This window comes from Belonocnema kinseyi, chromosome 1 (assembly GCF_010883055.1).
Source record: "Belonocnema kinseyi isolate 2016_QV_RU_SX_M_011 chromosome 1, B_treatae_v1, whole genome shotgun sequence".
NCBI lineage: Eukaryota > Metazoa > Arthropoda > Insecta > Hymenoptera > Cynipidae > Belonocnema > Belonocnema kinseyi.
Window position 1 is genome coordinate 84,410,710 of NC_046657.1, and position 18,922 is coordinate 84,429,631.

Sequence of the window (18,922 nt, forward strand, 5' to 3'; positions counted from 1 at the left end):
ATTGAGGAATCAAAATACAATAAATGGCATAAGATGATAAAAAAGAAAGGGGTGCCAAAGTATTTAGAAAAGGGTTGGGGAGAGAGAAGGTGGACCAGAATATTAAGATTCAGATTGGGAAACGAGGTAAGGGAGGGGATGTACTGGGAAAAAGAAGAGAACAGAAAGTGTAGAATATGTGAATGAGAGAAGGAAACATAAGAGCATGTATGGGAAGGATGTAGGGGAGGTATGGAAGATAAAGGAAGCTGACAAGAAAATGTGATTAAGATTCTAGAGGAAGATGGATTAGGAGAAGAATGGATGAAGGAGTTGGAGGGTGCTAGAGGAGAGAATGAGAGAGAATGAATGACTGCACGTGAAAAAAGGTTAATGGAGGTATAAAAAAGTGAAAGAAAAAGGAAACGGAAGCCGCTTAGATTAGAGGCGTAAAAATGCACTATCGCAGGTAATAGAAATAAGAAAATAGATATAAGACTTTATGTAAATAGTTGTAAATTCTTAACAAAAAATGTAGTAGTTCATATTTCAACCAAAGAAGATTAAAAATTTTAATTAAAAACAGTTGAATTTTCAACTAAAAGACATTTTTCAGTCAAGGGAGAGAAAATTTTTCGCACATACTGTTTAATTTTCAACCGAAAAGATAAACAAGTAAGATTAATTATCTACCAAAATAACGAATTTTCAACAAAATGCATTAATTTTCAACCAGATATTAAAATTTTCCACTAAAAACTATCAATTTGTAAGCAAGCTACTTTTACCAATAAAGAATCCTTGTTATTTAGTTTTATATTACATTGTAAACAAAAAAATAGGCACGCTTTCGAAAAAATGACCTAACTTTAAATAAAAATTCTCTGACTATTCTCCAGGTTTTCCAGGTCTTGAAAACTTTAAATATGAAAAATACGAACCTGAGACCTTCCTGAAAATTGGGACCAGCTCGTCTCACGAATATTTTAATATTATGCTCGACCAGTTTAGGTTGAAATTCCTGTAGGGCTTTGACAATTCCCTTAAAAGTTGCAGCTACATTAGTGAAATTCGCAATTCCTCCTCCAACGATGAGAACTTTTCCCTCCGGGTGTTTTTCTTTAGTCATTAAACCTAGAAGCGTTTTTGCGTATTCATAGGTTTGTTGCTCGCTAGGCGCCCCGGAATATTCTCCATAATTTGCTAATTCGGAAGCACCGCCCAGGTCGCAAATTGTGTCTGAGTAAATAACAGAGGCTCCTGAAAAATTAAAATCAATAGAAAATAGAAAATCTACGCAAATCCTGGAAGAAAATTCACCGACAATTCCAGGATTTTTTCAGATACCTCCAGTTTTTTCCAGGTATCAGTTTTCTCAGTACCGAGCCATTTAAATATTTTGCACTTTTTTTTTTTTTGAATAATAAACTCGGAACGTGTATAAAGTTTCGTGAGTTTATAATGAACAATAGTTTTTTTTCTTCAGTTTCTTGAATTTGACTCTAGAGTTTATGATTAATTAAATAATTAAGTAATACTGAAAACATGAGAATTCTTTTTTTTTAAATTTGTCTCTAAAGTACCAAATAGTAGTTGAATTTCACCTAAAAAAGATCAGTTTTCAACCGTTTTAATGGCAGTAAAAAATCCCTGTTTTTTCGGGTTAGCAAACATTTTTGACGGGCAATAAAATTAATAAAATCAAACTATATTCTAAACATTTTTCCATATAAAGTAATAAACAATAAACAACAAATTGAAGCATTCAAAATGCAACTCTTGAATTCCACCAAATGGAAGGTACTAACCCTTTCAATTAAAATATGTTAAACAAAATGCAAATAAACTGCAAATTTTAGAACTTTTATCAATTATAGAGTTCAAAAATTCTGATTAAGTTCCAAAAATATAAATCCACGCCAACATTTTCAATCGTCTAAACTAAAGAATCAAGCCATTCACTTTAAAAATGTTTCAAATTATATTATTTTAAGTAATTATAAAATGCACTTTAAAAATTGAAAAATAATTTTTTTAACTTAAAAGTTCTTGAATTATTTTATTTAAAATGTCTAGCCATCCCTTAAAAGCTTTAAAATTATATTTCAAAAACTTGAGAAATCTATAAGTGATTTAAAATTTTTCCAAATTCAAAATAATTTTTGATTTTTTTTTCGGAACGTTTACATATTTTTCAAAAATCAATTCAATTTTTTTATAACTTTTAGAAAATTCAGCAAATTTAGAAAAAAAAATTGAATTTGTAAATAATAATAGAACACTTATTATTTGTAAAAATATTATAGTAATTTTAAGAGATATTTAGAACTTTTAAAAAGATTCGAATTAAATTTAGAACTTGAAATAATTTCAAATACTTACAGCTGAATTTAAAATAAAACGTAGAATTTTGCAGATTTCAAAAAAAATATTTAGAATTTTTTTAAGAATTGTGAAAGACTTCAAAAGAATAAAAAAATTTTTTTAAGATTATTAGGAAAATTGAAAACGACTTTTCACTTTGAAAAATTATTGTAACAAAAAGTTTAAAAAGATTTGAAGAGATTTCAAAAATTATTAAAGAAGAACATGAAATATTTTAATTTGCAGGATTTTCAAAAATTGTAGGAAAGTTTCGATTAATTTTAAAATATATTTAGAGATTTAAAAAAAAATATTAACACACTTCGTTTAAATTACTTGAAATAATTTCAAGTTTTAAATTAATTTTGAATCTCTTTAAAATTTCTAAATATCTGAAATTTTCTCTACAAATAATAAGTGTTCAATTCTTATTTATGAGTCTAAATTTAACAATTTCACTTATAAATTAAATACTTTTAAAATAAAACAATTAAAATTGTAACGCTAAAAGTTTCTTCTGAAAATTCATAAAATTTCCGGTTTCATGGTTTGGCGGCCACCGTGTTTTTTGTTAAAAAAATTTTGATTTTATAAACTTTTAATTTTTAATTTTTTAAGCCTTTAAAAGTGCATTTTAAAATTCTTTAAATTAAAATATATGCCTTTAAAATTTTAAAATCTAAAATGGAAAATTTTTAAAGTAAAAAATTTTCGAATTAAGCATTCTAAACTTAATGATATAATAATTTTTTAAATCACAATTTTAAAAATTATTTAAAAAACTGTTGAAATCAAAGTTGGACAACATTTTTAATCTAAAAATGTTGTGTAATTACCGGTCAAAAAATAAATTCACTGTCATTTCCCGGTCACATAAAATTCCCGGGCATTTCCCGGTTTTCCGATTTTACACAAGAAAAACGTTAAATTTTCAATCAAAGTGATAAATTTTCAAATAAAATGATGAATCTTAAACTGGAATAAATGAATTTAAAACAAAAAAGGTGAATTTTTAACAAAAGTTTGACTTCCAACCGAATGGTTTTATTTTCAAACAAAAAAAAAATCAATTATTCAATAATATGATGAATAGTTAACTGGAATAAATGAATTTTCAACGAAATAGTGGAATTTTGAACTGAAAATGAAAATTTCCAACCAAATAGTTGAATTTAAAACTAAAAACGATCATTTTTAACCATAAGTGGAATAGTTAAATTTTCATTTGAAAAAAAATTATTTTCAAAAACAAAAAACCATCGAATTTTCAAAAAAATAGTTAAATTTTCATTCAATGTGATAAAATTTCAACTATAATGGTGAATCGTTAATTAAAATAATTGAATTTTAAACCAAAAAGATGAATTTACAAATAAAATTATGAATATTTACTTGAAATACTTAAATTTTCAAAAAAATGGATAAATCTTCGAACACGAAGATTAATTCTCAACAAAAAAATACGATTTTTCAACAAAATATATGAATTTTCCACAAAATAGTTGAATTTTGGATTGAAAAAAGCAAATTTTCAACCAAATAGTTGAATTTCCAATTAAAAAATACCCACTTTCAACCTAAAATGGAATATTTAAATTTTTAGTTAAAAAATATGATTTTTAAGCAAACTGAAATATTTTAAACGAAAAATATCAATCTTTTGGCATAGTTAAACTTTGAAAAAAGAAATGAATTTTCAATTAAAACCAAGAAGATTAATTTCTACCAAAAAAGAGGAATTTTTAGAAATATATATGAATTTTAAACAAAAAATTGAATAGTAGAATTTTCAGTTAAAAAACTAATTTTCAACTAAAATAATGGAATATTCAACTTGGATAATAGTTAAATTTTTCGGTTAAAAGAAAACATAATTTTGAACCGAAAAAGAAACAAATTTTCAACAAAATAGTTGAATTTTCGTCAAAAAAATTGCTTTCCATCTAGTGAAATAAATTTTTAATTAAAATAATGAATCTTCAACCAAAAAAATATAAATTTTTAATAAAAGATTTTAACTTCAACCAAGTAATTTTATTTCCAAACCTAAAAGATGAATTTTTAACTTAAAGAAGTATTTTTGAACAAGGAGATTAAATTTGAAAGAAAACGATCATTTTCTACAAAAAAAATCGATTTTAAGCAAAATACGTAAATTTACAACGAAATAGTTGAATTTAAAATTTAAAAAGACAAGTTTTCAGCCAAATTGTTGAAATTTGAACTAGAAAAGACCAATTTTCAACAAAAAATGTAACAATTAAATTTTTAGATGGAAAAATTAATTTGCAACCTGACCAAAACTAGAAGTTAAATTTCAACCAAAAAGTGATGAATATTTTACCTGGAATAGGGGATTTTTCAACCAAAAAAATGAATGTTTAAACAGTAAGATTAATTTTCAAAAAAAAGATTAATTTTCTATTTAAAAAACATAATTTTTCAACAAAATATAGGAATTTTTAAGGAAATACTGGAATTTTCAATTAAAGAAGACAATAACTCAAACAAATAGTTACATTTTGAACTAAAAAAAGAAAAGAATTTTCAACGAAAAATGGAGTAATTGCATTTTTAGTTTAAAAAATTAATTTTCAGCCTAAATGAAAAATGTTTAACTAAAATTATGAATATTCAACCAGGATAGTTGAATTTTAAACCAAAAAGATGAGTTTTCAACAAAAAACATGAATTTCTAAACAATAAGATTAATTTTTAAATCAAAAGATTAATTTTCTATTTAAAACTATTGGAATTTTTAACGAGATACTTGAATTTTAAATTAAAGGAGACTAAATTACAAAAATGAATGTTCAACAAAAAAGATTAATTTTCAACTAAAAAACATAACTTTTCAATAAAAAATTAAATTTTTAGCCAAAAAACGAATGTTCAACCATAGAGATGAATTTTTACCTAAAATTATGGAATATTCAACTGGGATAATGAAATTTTCCTTCAAAAAAATATAATTCTGAACCAAAACATAAACAACTTGTCAACAAAATAGTTAAATTTTCGTCAAAACATTGCTCTTCTTCTAAAAAAAAAGAATTTTTAATTAAAAATAATTAATTTTCAACCAAAAAAAAAATCAATTTTCCAACAAAATAGTTCATTTTTCGTCAAAAAATTGCCTTTCATCTAAAGAAATGAATTTTTTAATAAAATAATTAATCTTCAACAGAAACAAAATCAATTTTTAACAAAAGATTTTGTCTTTCTATCAAACAATTTTATTTCCAACCTTAAAGATGAATTTTCCATAAAAATTATAATTATTTAAATGCAACAATTAAATTTGTAACTAAACTTAATTACAACGAAGTAGTTGAATTTTCAATTGAAAAAGAAAAATTTTCAACAACAAAAAAAGATCAATTTACAACCAAAAATGTAGCAATTAAATTTTCAGTAAGAAGAATTCATTTTCATCCTAACTGATGCATTTTATAACAAATCCACAAAGTACACACATTCTTAAACAAATAGTTTAAATTTAAAAAAGAAATATCAATTTTCAACCAAACAGTTGAGTTTTCATCCAGAAAAGATACATTTTTAACCAAAAATAGAAAAGTTAAATTTTCTACTGAAATAATTATATTGAATTTTATATGGCAATTAAAAAAAAAAAATTACACACGCTCACGAAAAAATTCTTTGACTAAAAACAAAATCCCGGACATTTCCAGATTAATACCGGGTGTAAAAAAATTCTCCGACAATTCTAGGTTCACGATGTTTGTCACCACTAAACTCCGAAACTGCTTAACCGATCTTGATGAAATTTTACATACCTTGTGTAATTTGGTCCAACTTAAAGGATAGGATACTTTTTATCTCATTTAATTGCCTCAATATTTTTTTCATTGCAAATTAAATGTTTTTATTTGTATAGTTACGTTATCTAGATTGAATAAGCAGCCAATAGATGGCGCCAAGTTTAGTGTAATATAAATTCAACGTATTATAACAGCATATAACAATAAAATAAATAAAAATAATAGTTTATAATAATTGACTTACCGCCACCAGCGACCATTGTCCAAATTCTCCCACTGGGATTCAAAATCGTGAGTTTTAAACTCGCCCCGGACTTTGCGTCCAGGTCGGCGATGTATGCTTCCTCAGGATAAGCGTCTCGTCCAAAGGGAGGAGGATAATCAATTTCTCCCCAGTCTGGCCTGCAGATAAAATCCGCGGTCGTGTCGAGTTTTGCGGCCAAATCCAAAATGTAAATCGCATCATCGGTGACGACGAGGGGATTTATCTCCAAGTAAGTGAAATACAAATTCACGTACAATTTGTAAAGAGAGGAGATAAAATTGCAAATTACGCTAAAATGAAAAAATTATATGCATGGTTATTTTTCAAATTGAGATTACCTAGACAAGAGCGCCATCTGAGAAGCAAACTATGGTTTATTCGAAAATTTAAATTCAATATATGAAAAATAGCTTTTTTTCTATACAATTCATTGATAAAAGTTAATTTGCAAAATAAAGTAAAAGAGTAAGTTATTCAGTTTGAAGAGAAAAAATTTTAATATTTTAATTACTCGTCACTTTTTCTTGCGTGGGTTCTGAATTTTATAGGCATAACATTGTTGTCTATTGAAAAAAATCAAAGTACGTGTTTTGATAGTATTCTCCATTTTTTTTCACCAATAGTAAAATTTTAAATTAAATATATTAAGTTATAACTAAAGAAAGCAAATTTTCTACTAAAAAAAAAATAACATTTTCAAACCAAAAATAGAATAATAAAAGTTTCTGTTAAAAAATTTATTTTCAACAAAAAAAGCGAATTTTTTAATAGAATAGTTGCATTTTCAGTCATAGAGATGAATTTTTAACCAAAGTAATGAATCTTCAAACAAAAAAATTACTTTTTAAGAGTAATACTTTGTACCTAAAAAGATGAATTTGGAACGAAAAATTAAATAGTTGAAATTGCAACTAAAAAAGATTTTAATATTAAATAAAAAAAGTTGTATTTGAAAAAAATACGAGTTTTAAAAGAAATACTTTACTTTTAAGTTCGAAAATTAATTTTTAAACAAATTTCAATAATATAGTTAAATTTTAATTTAAAGAAATGAACTTGCAAAAAAAATTTGTAACAAAGAATGAAATACTTCACTATTCAGTCAACAAAATAATTTTGAACCAAGAAAAAGGAGGTTTAAACAAAACAATTAAATTTACAATTAAAATTAATAAATTTTAAAAAAATCCATAAAATAGTTAAATTTTCATCGAAAAAAATAAATTTGCAACTAAAAAAATTAATTTGTACCACAAAATGAAATAGTTCAATTTTCAGCTAAAAAAATAATTTTGAACCAAAAAGACGGAGATTTGAACAAAATATTAAAATTCTCAACCAAAAACAGTGAATTTTCAACAAAAAAATTTATTAAAATAGTTAAATTTTCATCGAAAGCAGTGAATTTGCAACTGAAAAAATTAATTTATAACAAAAAATGAAATACTTCACTTTTCAGTCAATAAAATAATTTTGAACCAAGAAAAAGAAGGTTTGAACAAAATAGTTAAATTTGCATCAAAAGCAGTGAATTTGCAACCAAAACATTATTTTGTAACAAAAAATCAAATATCTCAGTTTTCATTAAAAAAAATTATTTTAAACCAAAATAGGAGAATTGAACAAAATACTTCAATTTCCAATCAAAACTTAATGAATTTGTAGCCTAAAAGATAAATTTTCGACTGATATATTAATTTTTATCTAAAAAACATACTTTTAACGAAGTTGTTAAATTTTTAACCAGGGAAACGAAATTTTAACAAAAAAAAATGAATTTTAAAAGAAGATCATTTTCTAAAAAAAATTCATTTTTTAACACACAGTTGGTTATTCAACTAAAAAAGATCAATTTTCAAGAAAAGAAAAACGAATTTTTAGAAAGTTAGTTAAATTTTTAACAAAAAAGATTAATTGTTAAGAGTCAAGATTAATTTTTAACTAAAAGAGATGAATTATCAATAAAATACATGAATTTTCATATAAATATTTAAAGTTCTAACTTCAAAAGTCAAATTTTCTAATAAAATGAAATGAATTTTCAAGAAAATTGATAGATTTTAAACCAACAATAGAATAGTGAAATTTTCAGCCAAAAACTTAAATTTCGAACAATATAAAAATTAATTTCCAACGAAAAAAGGCGAATTCTTTAATAAAATAGTAAAATTTTTCATCCAAAGAAATGAATTTTCAACTAAAGTAATTAATCTTCGGACAAAAAATTACTTTTTAACAAAGTAGTATAACTTCCACCCAAAAAAGATGTTTTTTAAATCAATTAATTTTCAACAACAAAAAAATCAATAAAATCGGTGAATATTTATTGAAAGAAGTAAATTTGCAAAAAAAAAAATTTGTAACAAAATAAAACAATTAATTTTTAGTTAGGAAAATAATTTTGAACCAAAAAAAGAGGTATGAACAAAATACTTAAAATTACAACGAAAACTAATGAATTTTCAACTGAAATATTAATAAAAAAAGATTTTTTTTTTAAATAGGTAAATTTTTAACCAAACAAAAATAATGTTCTAAAAATAAAAAGTTAATTTTCAAACAAATGCTTAAATTTTCAACTAAAAAGATCAATTCTCAAAAAAGAAAAATAAATCTTCATTTAAAAAGTAATTAAACTTTCAACAGAAAAATGATTTTTTAACAAAAAAAAAATGGTTAAGTATAATGATTAACTTTCAATTGAAAGAGACACATTTTCAATAAAATACATGAATTTATAATAATGCTTATTACTGAAAATATTAAATATATTCCTTTTCAAACGGAATACCGGACACTTTGACTCAATTTTAAGAATTCATTAAAAGCCTTTATTACTGATTTGTATAAAAAAAGCTATTTTTCATATATTAAATTTGAATCTTTGCAGAAATTGGACCCCATTGGATAGCTCCGTTAGTGGCGCTGTTGTCGTATATACCATTTTTACAATTGGTGATATTATTTGAAAGTTCTTACGGTTTTTTGTCGTCCGCAACGTTTACTAAAAGTCTGTCGACTAAAGTTTTCTGATCGGGAGGTTCGGAACCTACGAGAACTTCAAGTTTCAAGGCTTTCGCATCAACGTCTCCGATGTCGACACCACCTTCATGATGAAATAATATCGTGTCGGCAGTGCGGTGCGAATAAATACATACGTAGGCCTCTTCTTCCTATTTATAAATTAAAAAAAAAAACTTTTCAAAAACGACGCACAAAGAGAGACAGCAAATTGTAATTTTTGTGTGTGCGAAAAGCACTTTAAAATGAGCCGGTAGCTCAGGCAGTAGCGCTTCGGATTCACAGTTGAAAGGTTGTGTGTTCGATTCTCACTAGCTACTTTTTTTTTTTTTTAATTATTTTTCTTTATCAAGCTGTTTATAAATTTCCTTTAATAATATCCCACAATTATGCAAATAATGATTTTTTAATCGTGAATTTTCAAACAAGAAAATTAATTTTGTACCAAAATCGATGAATTTTCAACGAAATAGTTGAATTTTGAACTAAAAAAGATTTAAAGATTTAAATTTTCATTTGAAAAAATTGTTTTTCAACAACAAAAAAAAAACGAATTTTCAACAAAATAGTTAAATTTTCATTCAAAGTGATTAATTTTCAACTATAATGGTGAATTTTTAACACAAATAGTTAAATTATGAACCAAAAAGATGAATTTTCAACTACAATGACGTTGGAATATTCAACTGGATTAGTTCAACTATTAAAGAAAACATAAATTTACAAATAAAATTATGAATATTTAATTGCAATACTTAAATTTTCAACGAAAAAAAATAAATTTTCAAACACGAAGATCAATTTTCTACAAAAAAAGACGACTTTTCAACAAAATATATGAATTTCCAACGAAACATTTAAATGGAATATTTAAATTTTTAGTTAAAGAAATTAATTTTCAGAGAAAATTATGAATCTTTTGGAATAGCTGAATTTTGAACAAAAGGATAATTTTTCCATTAAAATTATGAATATTTAAATGAAATAGCCGAATTTTCAACCAAGAAGATTAATTTCTATCAAAAAATATACATTTTGAACAATACACATGAAGTTTAAAGAAAAAAGATTAAATGTGAACAAAAACTTGAATAGTAAAATTTTCGGTTCAAAAAACAGTTAACAAAATAAAAAAAAAAATTAAATTTTTAACCAAAGACATGAATTTTTAACCAAAATAAATGATTTTACAAACAAAAATAATTTTCTAAAAAAAAGTTAATTTTCAAACACATAGTTACATTTTCAACTAAAATGATAAATTTGTAAGAAAATAAAAACGAATTTTTACAAAAAATTAGTTAAATTTTCAACAGAAAAATGATTTTTCAACCAAAAATTTTTTCTTTTCAAACGGAATTTATGTAACAGAATTTATTGAAAACTTTATTAAATATTTCGCAAAGAAATTTATATTTTAAAAATGCTATTAATTTTTTTTCTCATAATATTTGCCCATTACAATACAAATAACTGAAACTATAACACGAATAATAAAAATTATTATTTGAAAATTTTTGGAAGATTATTGAAGAAAATTATATTTGTAAACATTTCAGTATATAAACAATAATGAAAAAAAGTACAGACAAAGAGAATCAAAGACGCAACCGCCTGTAATGAGCTTTCATTAAAAAAATAATGGAACCGAATCTAAATTTGTCAAATTCGTGAAGCTTTAAAAAATATTATGGAATATTTAATGAAAAATATATTTGATCTATAAAAAAGTATTGTTCTATTACTTTTAAATAAAAATAATTGCAATAATTGCAGAACGTTTATTTTTAACAATATTTTTGCAACTGAATTTTTTCTAACTATCGCATCTTAATAACTTTTGAAAAATGGTCGGATTTTAATAAATGATGGCTTATTTTTCCATGAAAAACATTCCCTAGAACTCTACTTTTTCCAATTAGAAAAAAGTATGGTTTATAACGTTAAAATAATTTTTTTAAAAACACACATTTTTCTATAAACACGAATTATCGACAAAATCCATGAATTTTCAGTCAAATAGTTTTAATTTCTGATAAGAAAAATAAGTTTTAAAACAATCTAATCGTTATAGTTTTAGTAAAAACAAATTTCCACTAAAAAGGTGAATTTCCAACCAAGAATATTAATTTTTTTTAGTCAACAAAGACGATTTTTCAACAAAGCACATGAATTTTTAATAAAAAAGACAAATTTTTAACTAAGCAGTTAAATTTTGAAATAAATTTTCAACCATAAATGTAATAATTCAATTTATAGTTTTAAAAAATGTGAAACAAACTGCTGAATTTTCAACCAAGAAGATTAATTTTCAAACAAAGAGATTAATTTTCTATCAAAAAGACTATTTTAAACACAATACATGAATTTTGAACTAAAAAAGAACAATTTTCAAAGAATAATTAAAACAGTTAAATCAGTTAAAAAAATTTATTTTCAACAAAAATGATGAATTTTCAACTAAAATTATGAATCTTCAAGTAGAATAGTTGAATTTCCGATGAAAATACATGAACTTTGCATTAAAAAAGACAAAATATGAAGCGAAAATTGAATAGTTGAATTATCAGTTTAAAAACTTATTTTTTAACCAAGAATTTGAATTTTCAACTAAAATTTCTGCCCAAAAAATAAATTTTTAACCAATAATAGATATATTTTAAATGTAAAACAATTAATTTTCCATAAAAAATAAAATGTAGTAGTTATTATTAAAAAAAAATTAATTTTCAAGAAAAAACATGTTTGAGTTACCATTCTTTTTAAATAAAATTATTTCTAATTCCTAAATACTACTTTGCATGATAATTAGATGTTTACAAAAATTGCTTAAACAATTTATTATTGTTTTTGGCAATTTTCTTTAATAATGGAGTTAAAAAGTCGCCCTTTTCGGAATATTTCAACTTATTTTCAACTTTTCAGTTAGAGCAAACAATATTCGATCTATTTTTCATTTGAGTTGAGTTAATAATTAATTGACTGTAGCAAAAATAATTATCTAAATAAAATTATTATTGCCTATAACTATCTTTTTCTTTATCAATCTTAGATAGTTGCTAAATCTAATTAATTATTCGGTGAAAATTAGACAAATAGTACAATTTTTTTTTAAAAACCACAACTTTCTACGATTATAAAATGAGAATCTTATTAACAATACTAGTAAATTGTACAAGCAATTTTTTTTTATTAGTTAACTATTACCTCACTTTATTTAAAAATTTGACAAAAATGGATAACTTTTGGAAACCCGCGGTTTTCTATTTATATTCTAAGAACAAATTGCTGCGAACAATGATAAACTGTTCAAACAATTTATGTAAACATCCAATTATTATTATAAAGCATTCAAAATTTCTCGGAATCTTTCAAAATACCCCAAAATATTTCAATAAAATTAATTTTTACTAAAAAAGATAAATTGCCAACCAAAACTTAAATAATTATTAAATTTTAAGTTAAGAAAATTAATGTTCAACTAGACAAATAAATTTGTAACAGGAACTACTTTCAAAAAAATAGATACATTTTCAAAAATTGTGATAAAATTTCAACTAAAATTGTAAACCTTTAACTGAAATTGATGAATTTTTAACAAGAAAGATCAATTTTCAACTAAAATGATGAATCTTTAACTGGAATAATTGCATTTTTGACGAAAATTTTCAACTAAGAAGATTAATTTTCATAAAATAGATGAATTTTCAATTAAAAAATATAATTTTTCAACCAAAAATTGAATAATTAAATTGTTAATCAACAAATGAATATTCAACCAAATAGATGAATTTTCAACTAAAATGATTAAATATTCAACTGGAATAATAGTTACATTTTCAGCTTAAATAATTAATAATTTACAACCAAAAAAGAAACAAATTTTCTATTTCAATTTTTCGGCAAAAAAAAAATCCTTTTCATCCAAATTTTAACCAAGTAATTTCATTTTCATCCTTAGAGATGATTTTTCAACTAAAATAATAAATATTTAATTGGAATACATCAATTTTTAACTGAAAAGATGTATTTTTAAACAACAAGATTAATTTTCAAACAAAAAGATTATTTTTCTGCAAAAAATCGAGTTTTATCAAAATATGTGTATTTTCAATGAAATATTTGAATTTTCAATTAATAAAGACAATTTTCCTACATATTGTTGATTCCTTAACAAGAAAAAATCAATTTTCAACCAAAAACCATTTCATTTTATTTGTTAACAATTTCTAAAGAAGGCAGAACAATTAATAAAAAAATGCTTAATTTTTTACGAAGATAATTCTTCTTTGTGAAATCTTTGGGAATATTTTTAAATCTTTGTAAAGTTTTTGAAATCACTTAAATCTTTCTGAAAACTGTGAAATCTTTGTGTATTCGTTGAAATTTTGTTAAGCTTTTGTAAAATCTTTAAAATCCTTGAAATATTTGAAATTTATGTGTAATTTTTTTAAATATTTTAAAAATCTTTAACCTTCATTTGCGAAATCCGCTGTGTTCCTTTAAAATCATTGAAATATTTTGAAATTCTTCGAAATATTTGTAAAATTTTTCGAAAATCTTTTTTATTCTTTGGAAATTCTTATGAAGTCTATGAAATATTTATGAAATCTTTTTTATTAGTTTGAAATCATTGTAATATTTGATTTTAATATTTTAAATTCGTGTATTCTTTTGAAATCTCTATGCATTTTTTATAAAATATTTGAAACTTTTGTAAAAATATTTGATACTTCCTAAGAAATTTGGAAATTGTTTAAAATTCTTGAAATCTTTCTTAATTTTTTTGTTTGTAAAATCTTTTAAATTTGTTGAAATCATTTAATTATTGTAAATCTTTGTGAAATCTTCTAAAATGTTTTGAAACGTCTGGAAATCCTGTCAAATTAAAAAAATTTTTTGAAATCTTTGAAATCATCTATACTGTATCCTTTTTCAAATCTTTGAAAACCTTTAAGTCTTTAAAGTTTTAAACATTTTGTGAAATCATTATTGAAATCTAGTGTGCAAGTCTTTTTCAAATTTTTGAAATCCGTGAAATCATTGTGAAATGTTAAAAATATCTGAAATATTTTGCAACATTTTGAAATCCGGTATACACTCAAAAACCGAGTAGTCAAGCCCTCGAAAAATCCGTTGTATATCCATTATAATTATTAAATAAAAAAAAAACTTGTCAGTAGCAATATTTAGTTTAAACGAGATATTTCTGGCGTAATAGTCTAAAATATTGAAAAAACTCTTCGCATTTGAATAAAATTACAATTTTGAAAGCAAAATAAAATTCATTATTCACCTGAAAAATTCCAGGTTTTCAAAGTCGCTGGACATCTTGTTTAATTAAAAATGCGGGCAAAAATAAATAATTATAATATAATTACCGGTGTGTGTGGTACGAACGGCTCGATGATGAAAGACTTTAGTTTTCCGGTTGCTTTTCCAACCAGCTGAGTCTTGTTCATTCGCTCCGCGACCCATTTCTGAACAGTTGGGAGATCTGCGTTAACCTTGATAAGTCCCAATTTGCCTCTTCGTTTAATTAATTGATCGGGTTTCACGACCAACTTCTCCGTTTTCAACCAGGGATTTTCGGCAATCAAATGTGGCCAGTTTGTGTTTTCTGTGACCGAAACGAACTGGCATTTTGTTGCCTTCGTACCAGCCGGGAGCTTTCGATTTATTAAGTCCTTTCCAGTCGCTTCCCGGATCGCTTTGGCCGACATTTCTCAGCTATCTAGAAAAAAGAGAAAAAATATGGTATAGATTTTATAATCGCTTTAATTTTTGTTCAAATTCAATTATTAAAAAGCGTATTGTGCCATTTTCAATTAATTATCAATCCGAGGTTCAAAAACCCTAGCACGTCAGGGTTCTGACAAATCCACAAAAAAACTCATAAAAATGTTTTACCAGCCCGGTGGTCAGACCATATGTTATGGGTTTGGAGTCGCTGAATCCGAATCCAAGATCCAAAAACCCCTAGCATATCAGAGTTCTGACATAACCGCAAGAAACCGCATAAAAATGTTTTTTGAGCCTGGAGGTCAGACCATATGTATTATATGTTTTTGAGGTCGCTGAATCCAAATCCTAGGTCCAAAAACCCCTAGCACATCAGGGTTCTGACAAAACCTCAAGAAACCTCATAAAAATGTTCCTCCAGCCCGGAGGTCAGACCATATGTCTTATATGTTTTTGGAGTCGTTGAATCCGAATCCAAGATCCAAAAACCCCCAGAACGTCAGGGCTCTGACATAATCTCAAAAAACCGCATAAAAATATTTTTCGAGTCCGCGGGTCAGATCATATTTATTATATATTTTTTGGCTCGCTGAATTCGAATCCGAGGTTAAAAATACCCCAGCACGTTTGGGTTCTGGCATAACATCAAAAAACCTCATAAAATTTGTGTTTATGAGGCGGGGGGGGGGGGGGGGGGGGGGGGGGGGGGTCAGGCGATGTTTACTATGTTTTTGGAATCGCTGAATATGAATCCGAGGTCCAAAAACCCTCAGCACCTCAGGGTTCTGACATAACCTCAAAAAACCACATACATACGTTTTTCAGGCCCAGATGTCAGACCAAATTTATGATAGGGGTTTGAGGTCGCTGAATCCGAATCCGAGGTCCGAAAACCCCCAGAACGTCAGGGTTCTAACGTAACCTCAAAAAACTTCATAAAAAATGTTTTTTAAGTTCGGAGGTCAGACCACGTGTATTATGATGTCGCTGAATCTGAATTCGAGGTTAAAAAACCCCAGCATTTCAAGCTTCTGACATAACCTCAAAAAACATATTAAAATTTTTGTTTTCGAGTCCGGGGATCAGAGCATATTTATTATGTTTTTGGAGTCGCTGAGTACGAATCCGAGTTCCACAAACTCCCAGCACGTCAGGGTTCTGACATTAAGGGCATGTGATACTTAGAAAATTGTCGATTTTACCAGTTTTAGGTTCCCGGCTTTTTTCTAGAATAATAAATATTTTGTCTTAAAAATTTGAAAAATGATAGCAAACATGCTAACGGACGTCTCCACACACTTTTTTTGTAGGTTAATTCAAAAAAGTTTTAATTTAGAAAAATGTGATTAATTTGCATAGCGCTGAGGAAATAGTATCGATTTTTTCAGTGTTAGATTCCCCCGGCTTTCTTCCCAGGATAAGAAATATTTTTCCTTTAAAATCTGGGAAATGATAGCGAACATGCTAACGGACGTCCCCACACACTTTCTTTGTGTTTTTTTATTTAAAATTTTTGCTATTGCTAACAACGTGCGTGTATATTTCGAGGTTATGTGTGTTACAATTCACCCGAGCGTTACTTCCAAGCTACACAATATTTTTGGCCGAAAACTTTGGACTTACAAATAAACATAGTAACTAATATCCCGGAACTAACCTTGTTTGCAGGCAATCAAAAAAGTTTCTTTCATAAATAATTTCCAGATTATCGAAAAGGCAGAGATAAAAAACGACGTAACCTCAAAATAATGTATATGCATACAATTTTTATTTAGCACAATAAATATTTTTGTTATTATCCCCCAAAAAAAGAGTTCGGGGACGTCTGTTATGATATTTTATAGCATCTCCGAATACAGTTTTTAAAAATTTTCATTTTTGTGGAAAAAAAGCCGGGGAAACTGTAGGTATCACATGCCCTTAACTCAAAAAACCTCATAAGAAATGTTTTTCGAGTCCAGGGGTTAGACCATGTTTATTATATGTTTTTGGGGTTGCTGAATACGAATCCGAGGGCCAAAAACTCCCACCATGTCAGGGTTCTGACGTGACCAATATCAACGTGGGTCCAATATCAACATTAATAAAATTTTGATTAATCTCAATATTTTGAAATCTGGACCTTTTTTTTTTAATTCAGACAAGTAGACTGACAAAATAAACATTTGAAATTAATAATTACTAAAAATTGCCCAACAAAAATTGAATAATTCAATTTCCAGTTAAAAAATTAATGTGTAACGAAAGAGATGAATTTCCAATTAAAATAATGCAATATTCAATAGAAATAATTACATTTTCAGCTAAAAGAAATATAATCAAAAAGCAATAGTTACATTTTTAAACAAAATAATGAGTTTTTAACTAAAATTATGAATCTTTAGCAAAACAGATTAACTTTCTACAACCGTGTAGTTTTATTTTTCACCAAAAAGATTAATAATTTTCCACTAGAATAAAGAATATTTGAATTTTTAAACAAAGAGCTAGATTTCCAAAGAAGAAGATTAATTTCTACTGAAAAGATAAATGACTAAATCAAAAATATAATTTATTAACCAAAACATTAATACTTCAATTTACACTTAAAAAATTAACGTTCAAACAAAGAGATGAATTTTTGACTAAAATTGTGGGAAATTTAACGTTAATTAAAAAAAAAAGTTTAAACAAAATATCTCACTTTGCGACCAAGGAGCTAAATTTTCAATTAAAATTATAGAACTTTAACTAAAAGAAATAATATTTGAAAATTACTTTCAACCAATTAAATAAATTTTCATTAAGAAATGATGATTATTTGAAACAAAAAATGTAGTATTTCACATTTTAAACAAACAATATTTATACAATATTTATTTACTTTTTAACACAAATTGAATTTTCAATGAAAAATTTTCAGTCGACAGGGAGAAAAAAATTGATAACAAATTGTTGAATTTTTAAGCAAAAAAAATGAATTTCCAACCAGAAGATTAATTTTCAAGAGAGAAAACAACAATTCTTGAACAAAATAGTTGCATCTTCAACTGAAATAGATAAATTTTGAGTAAAGAATATTAATTTTCAGCCAAAGAAGAAACAATTTTTCAATAAAATATCTTATTTTTCGACCAAGCAGATAAAAAAATACAGAATTTTCATATGAGTTAAATATTTAACCAATGAAGATTTTTCACCTGAGAGAGATAAAATTTCGAACAAAAGCGATCAAATTTCAATCAATAACATAGTAACAGTTAAATTTTCCATTAAAAAAATTAATTTCGAACCAAACAAAACAAATTTTTTCAACGAAATTAATTAATTATTGTACTATAGAGCTAATAGAGAAATAAAGAGAAATAGTTATTCATTTTTATATTGCAATTTAAAAAAAAGAACATTCTAGAAACTTCAGGTTTATGAGAAATTCATGGGTATTTCTAAAAAAGAAGTTTTTTAAGAACTTTCAAATGTTTAAAAAGAATGAGAAAAATTTCTCAAAATTCCAACTGGTTTTTTTATTTTGAACAAATAAATGTTATGCGAAAACAGACCAATATTTCAAACATTTTTATATTATTTTCTAAAATTTCGAAAAATAATATGGAGGATTTTAAAACCAATTTTTCCTATTAGCAAGATTACAAAGCTTTGCAAAAAACATCGCGTCAGTTTAAGAGATACGAGGGTGGATTGATAAGTTTCCGGCCTGACAAAGAGATGGCGCCACTAGGCCTACCTTGAGGTGGCGTTCTATAGTACCATCCTTAGATAGCTTGTA

The 18,922-nt window shown here is 25.4% G+C and overlaps 1 protein-coding gene across 4 annotated transcripts in view; it reads right to left on the minus strand.

Moving 5' to 3' along the window:
- Positions 1 to 18,922, minus strand: part of LOC117175417 (ATP-citrate synthase) — a 94,036-nt gene that overhangs the window by 32,632 nt on the left and 42,482 nt on the right. For all 4 annotated transcript variants that reach the window (XM_033367493.1, XM_033366836.1, XM_033366127.1 and 1 more), the window contains exons 2-5: positions 14,796 to 15,148; positions 9,373 to 9,566; positions 6,373 to 6,683; positions 921 to 1,239 (exon numbers count right to left, since the gene is read on the minus strand). In XM_033367493.1, the coding sequence (XP_033223384.1) occupies positions 921 to 1,239; positions 6,373 to 6,683; positions 9,373 to 9,566; positions 14,796 to 15,137 (1,166 nt within the window). In that variant the 5' untranslated portion in view covers positions 15,138 to 15,148. The remainder of the gene's footprint in view (positions 1 to 920; positions 1,240 to 6,372; positions 6,684 to 9,372; positions 9,567 to 14,795; positions 15,149 to 18,922) is intronic.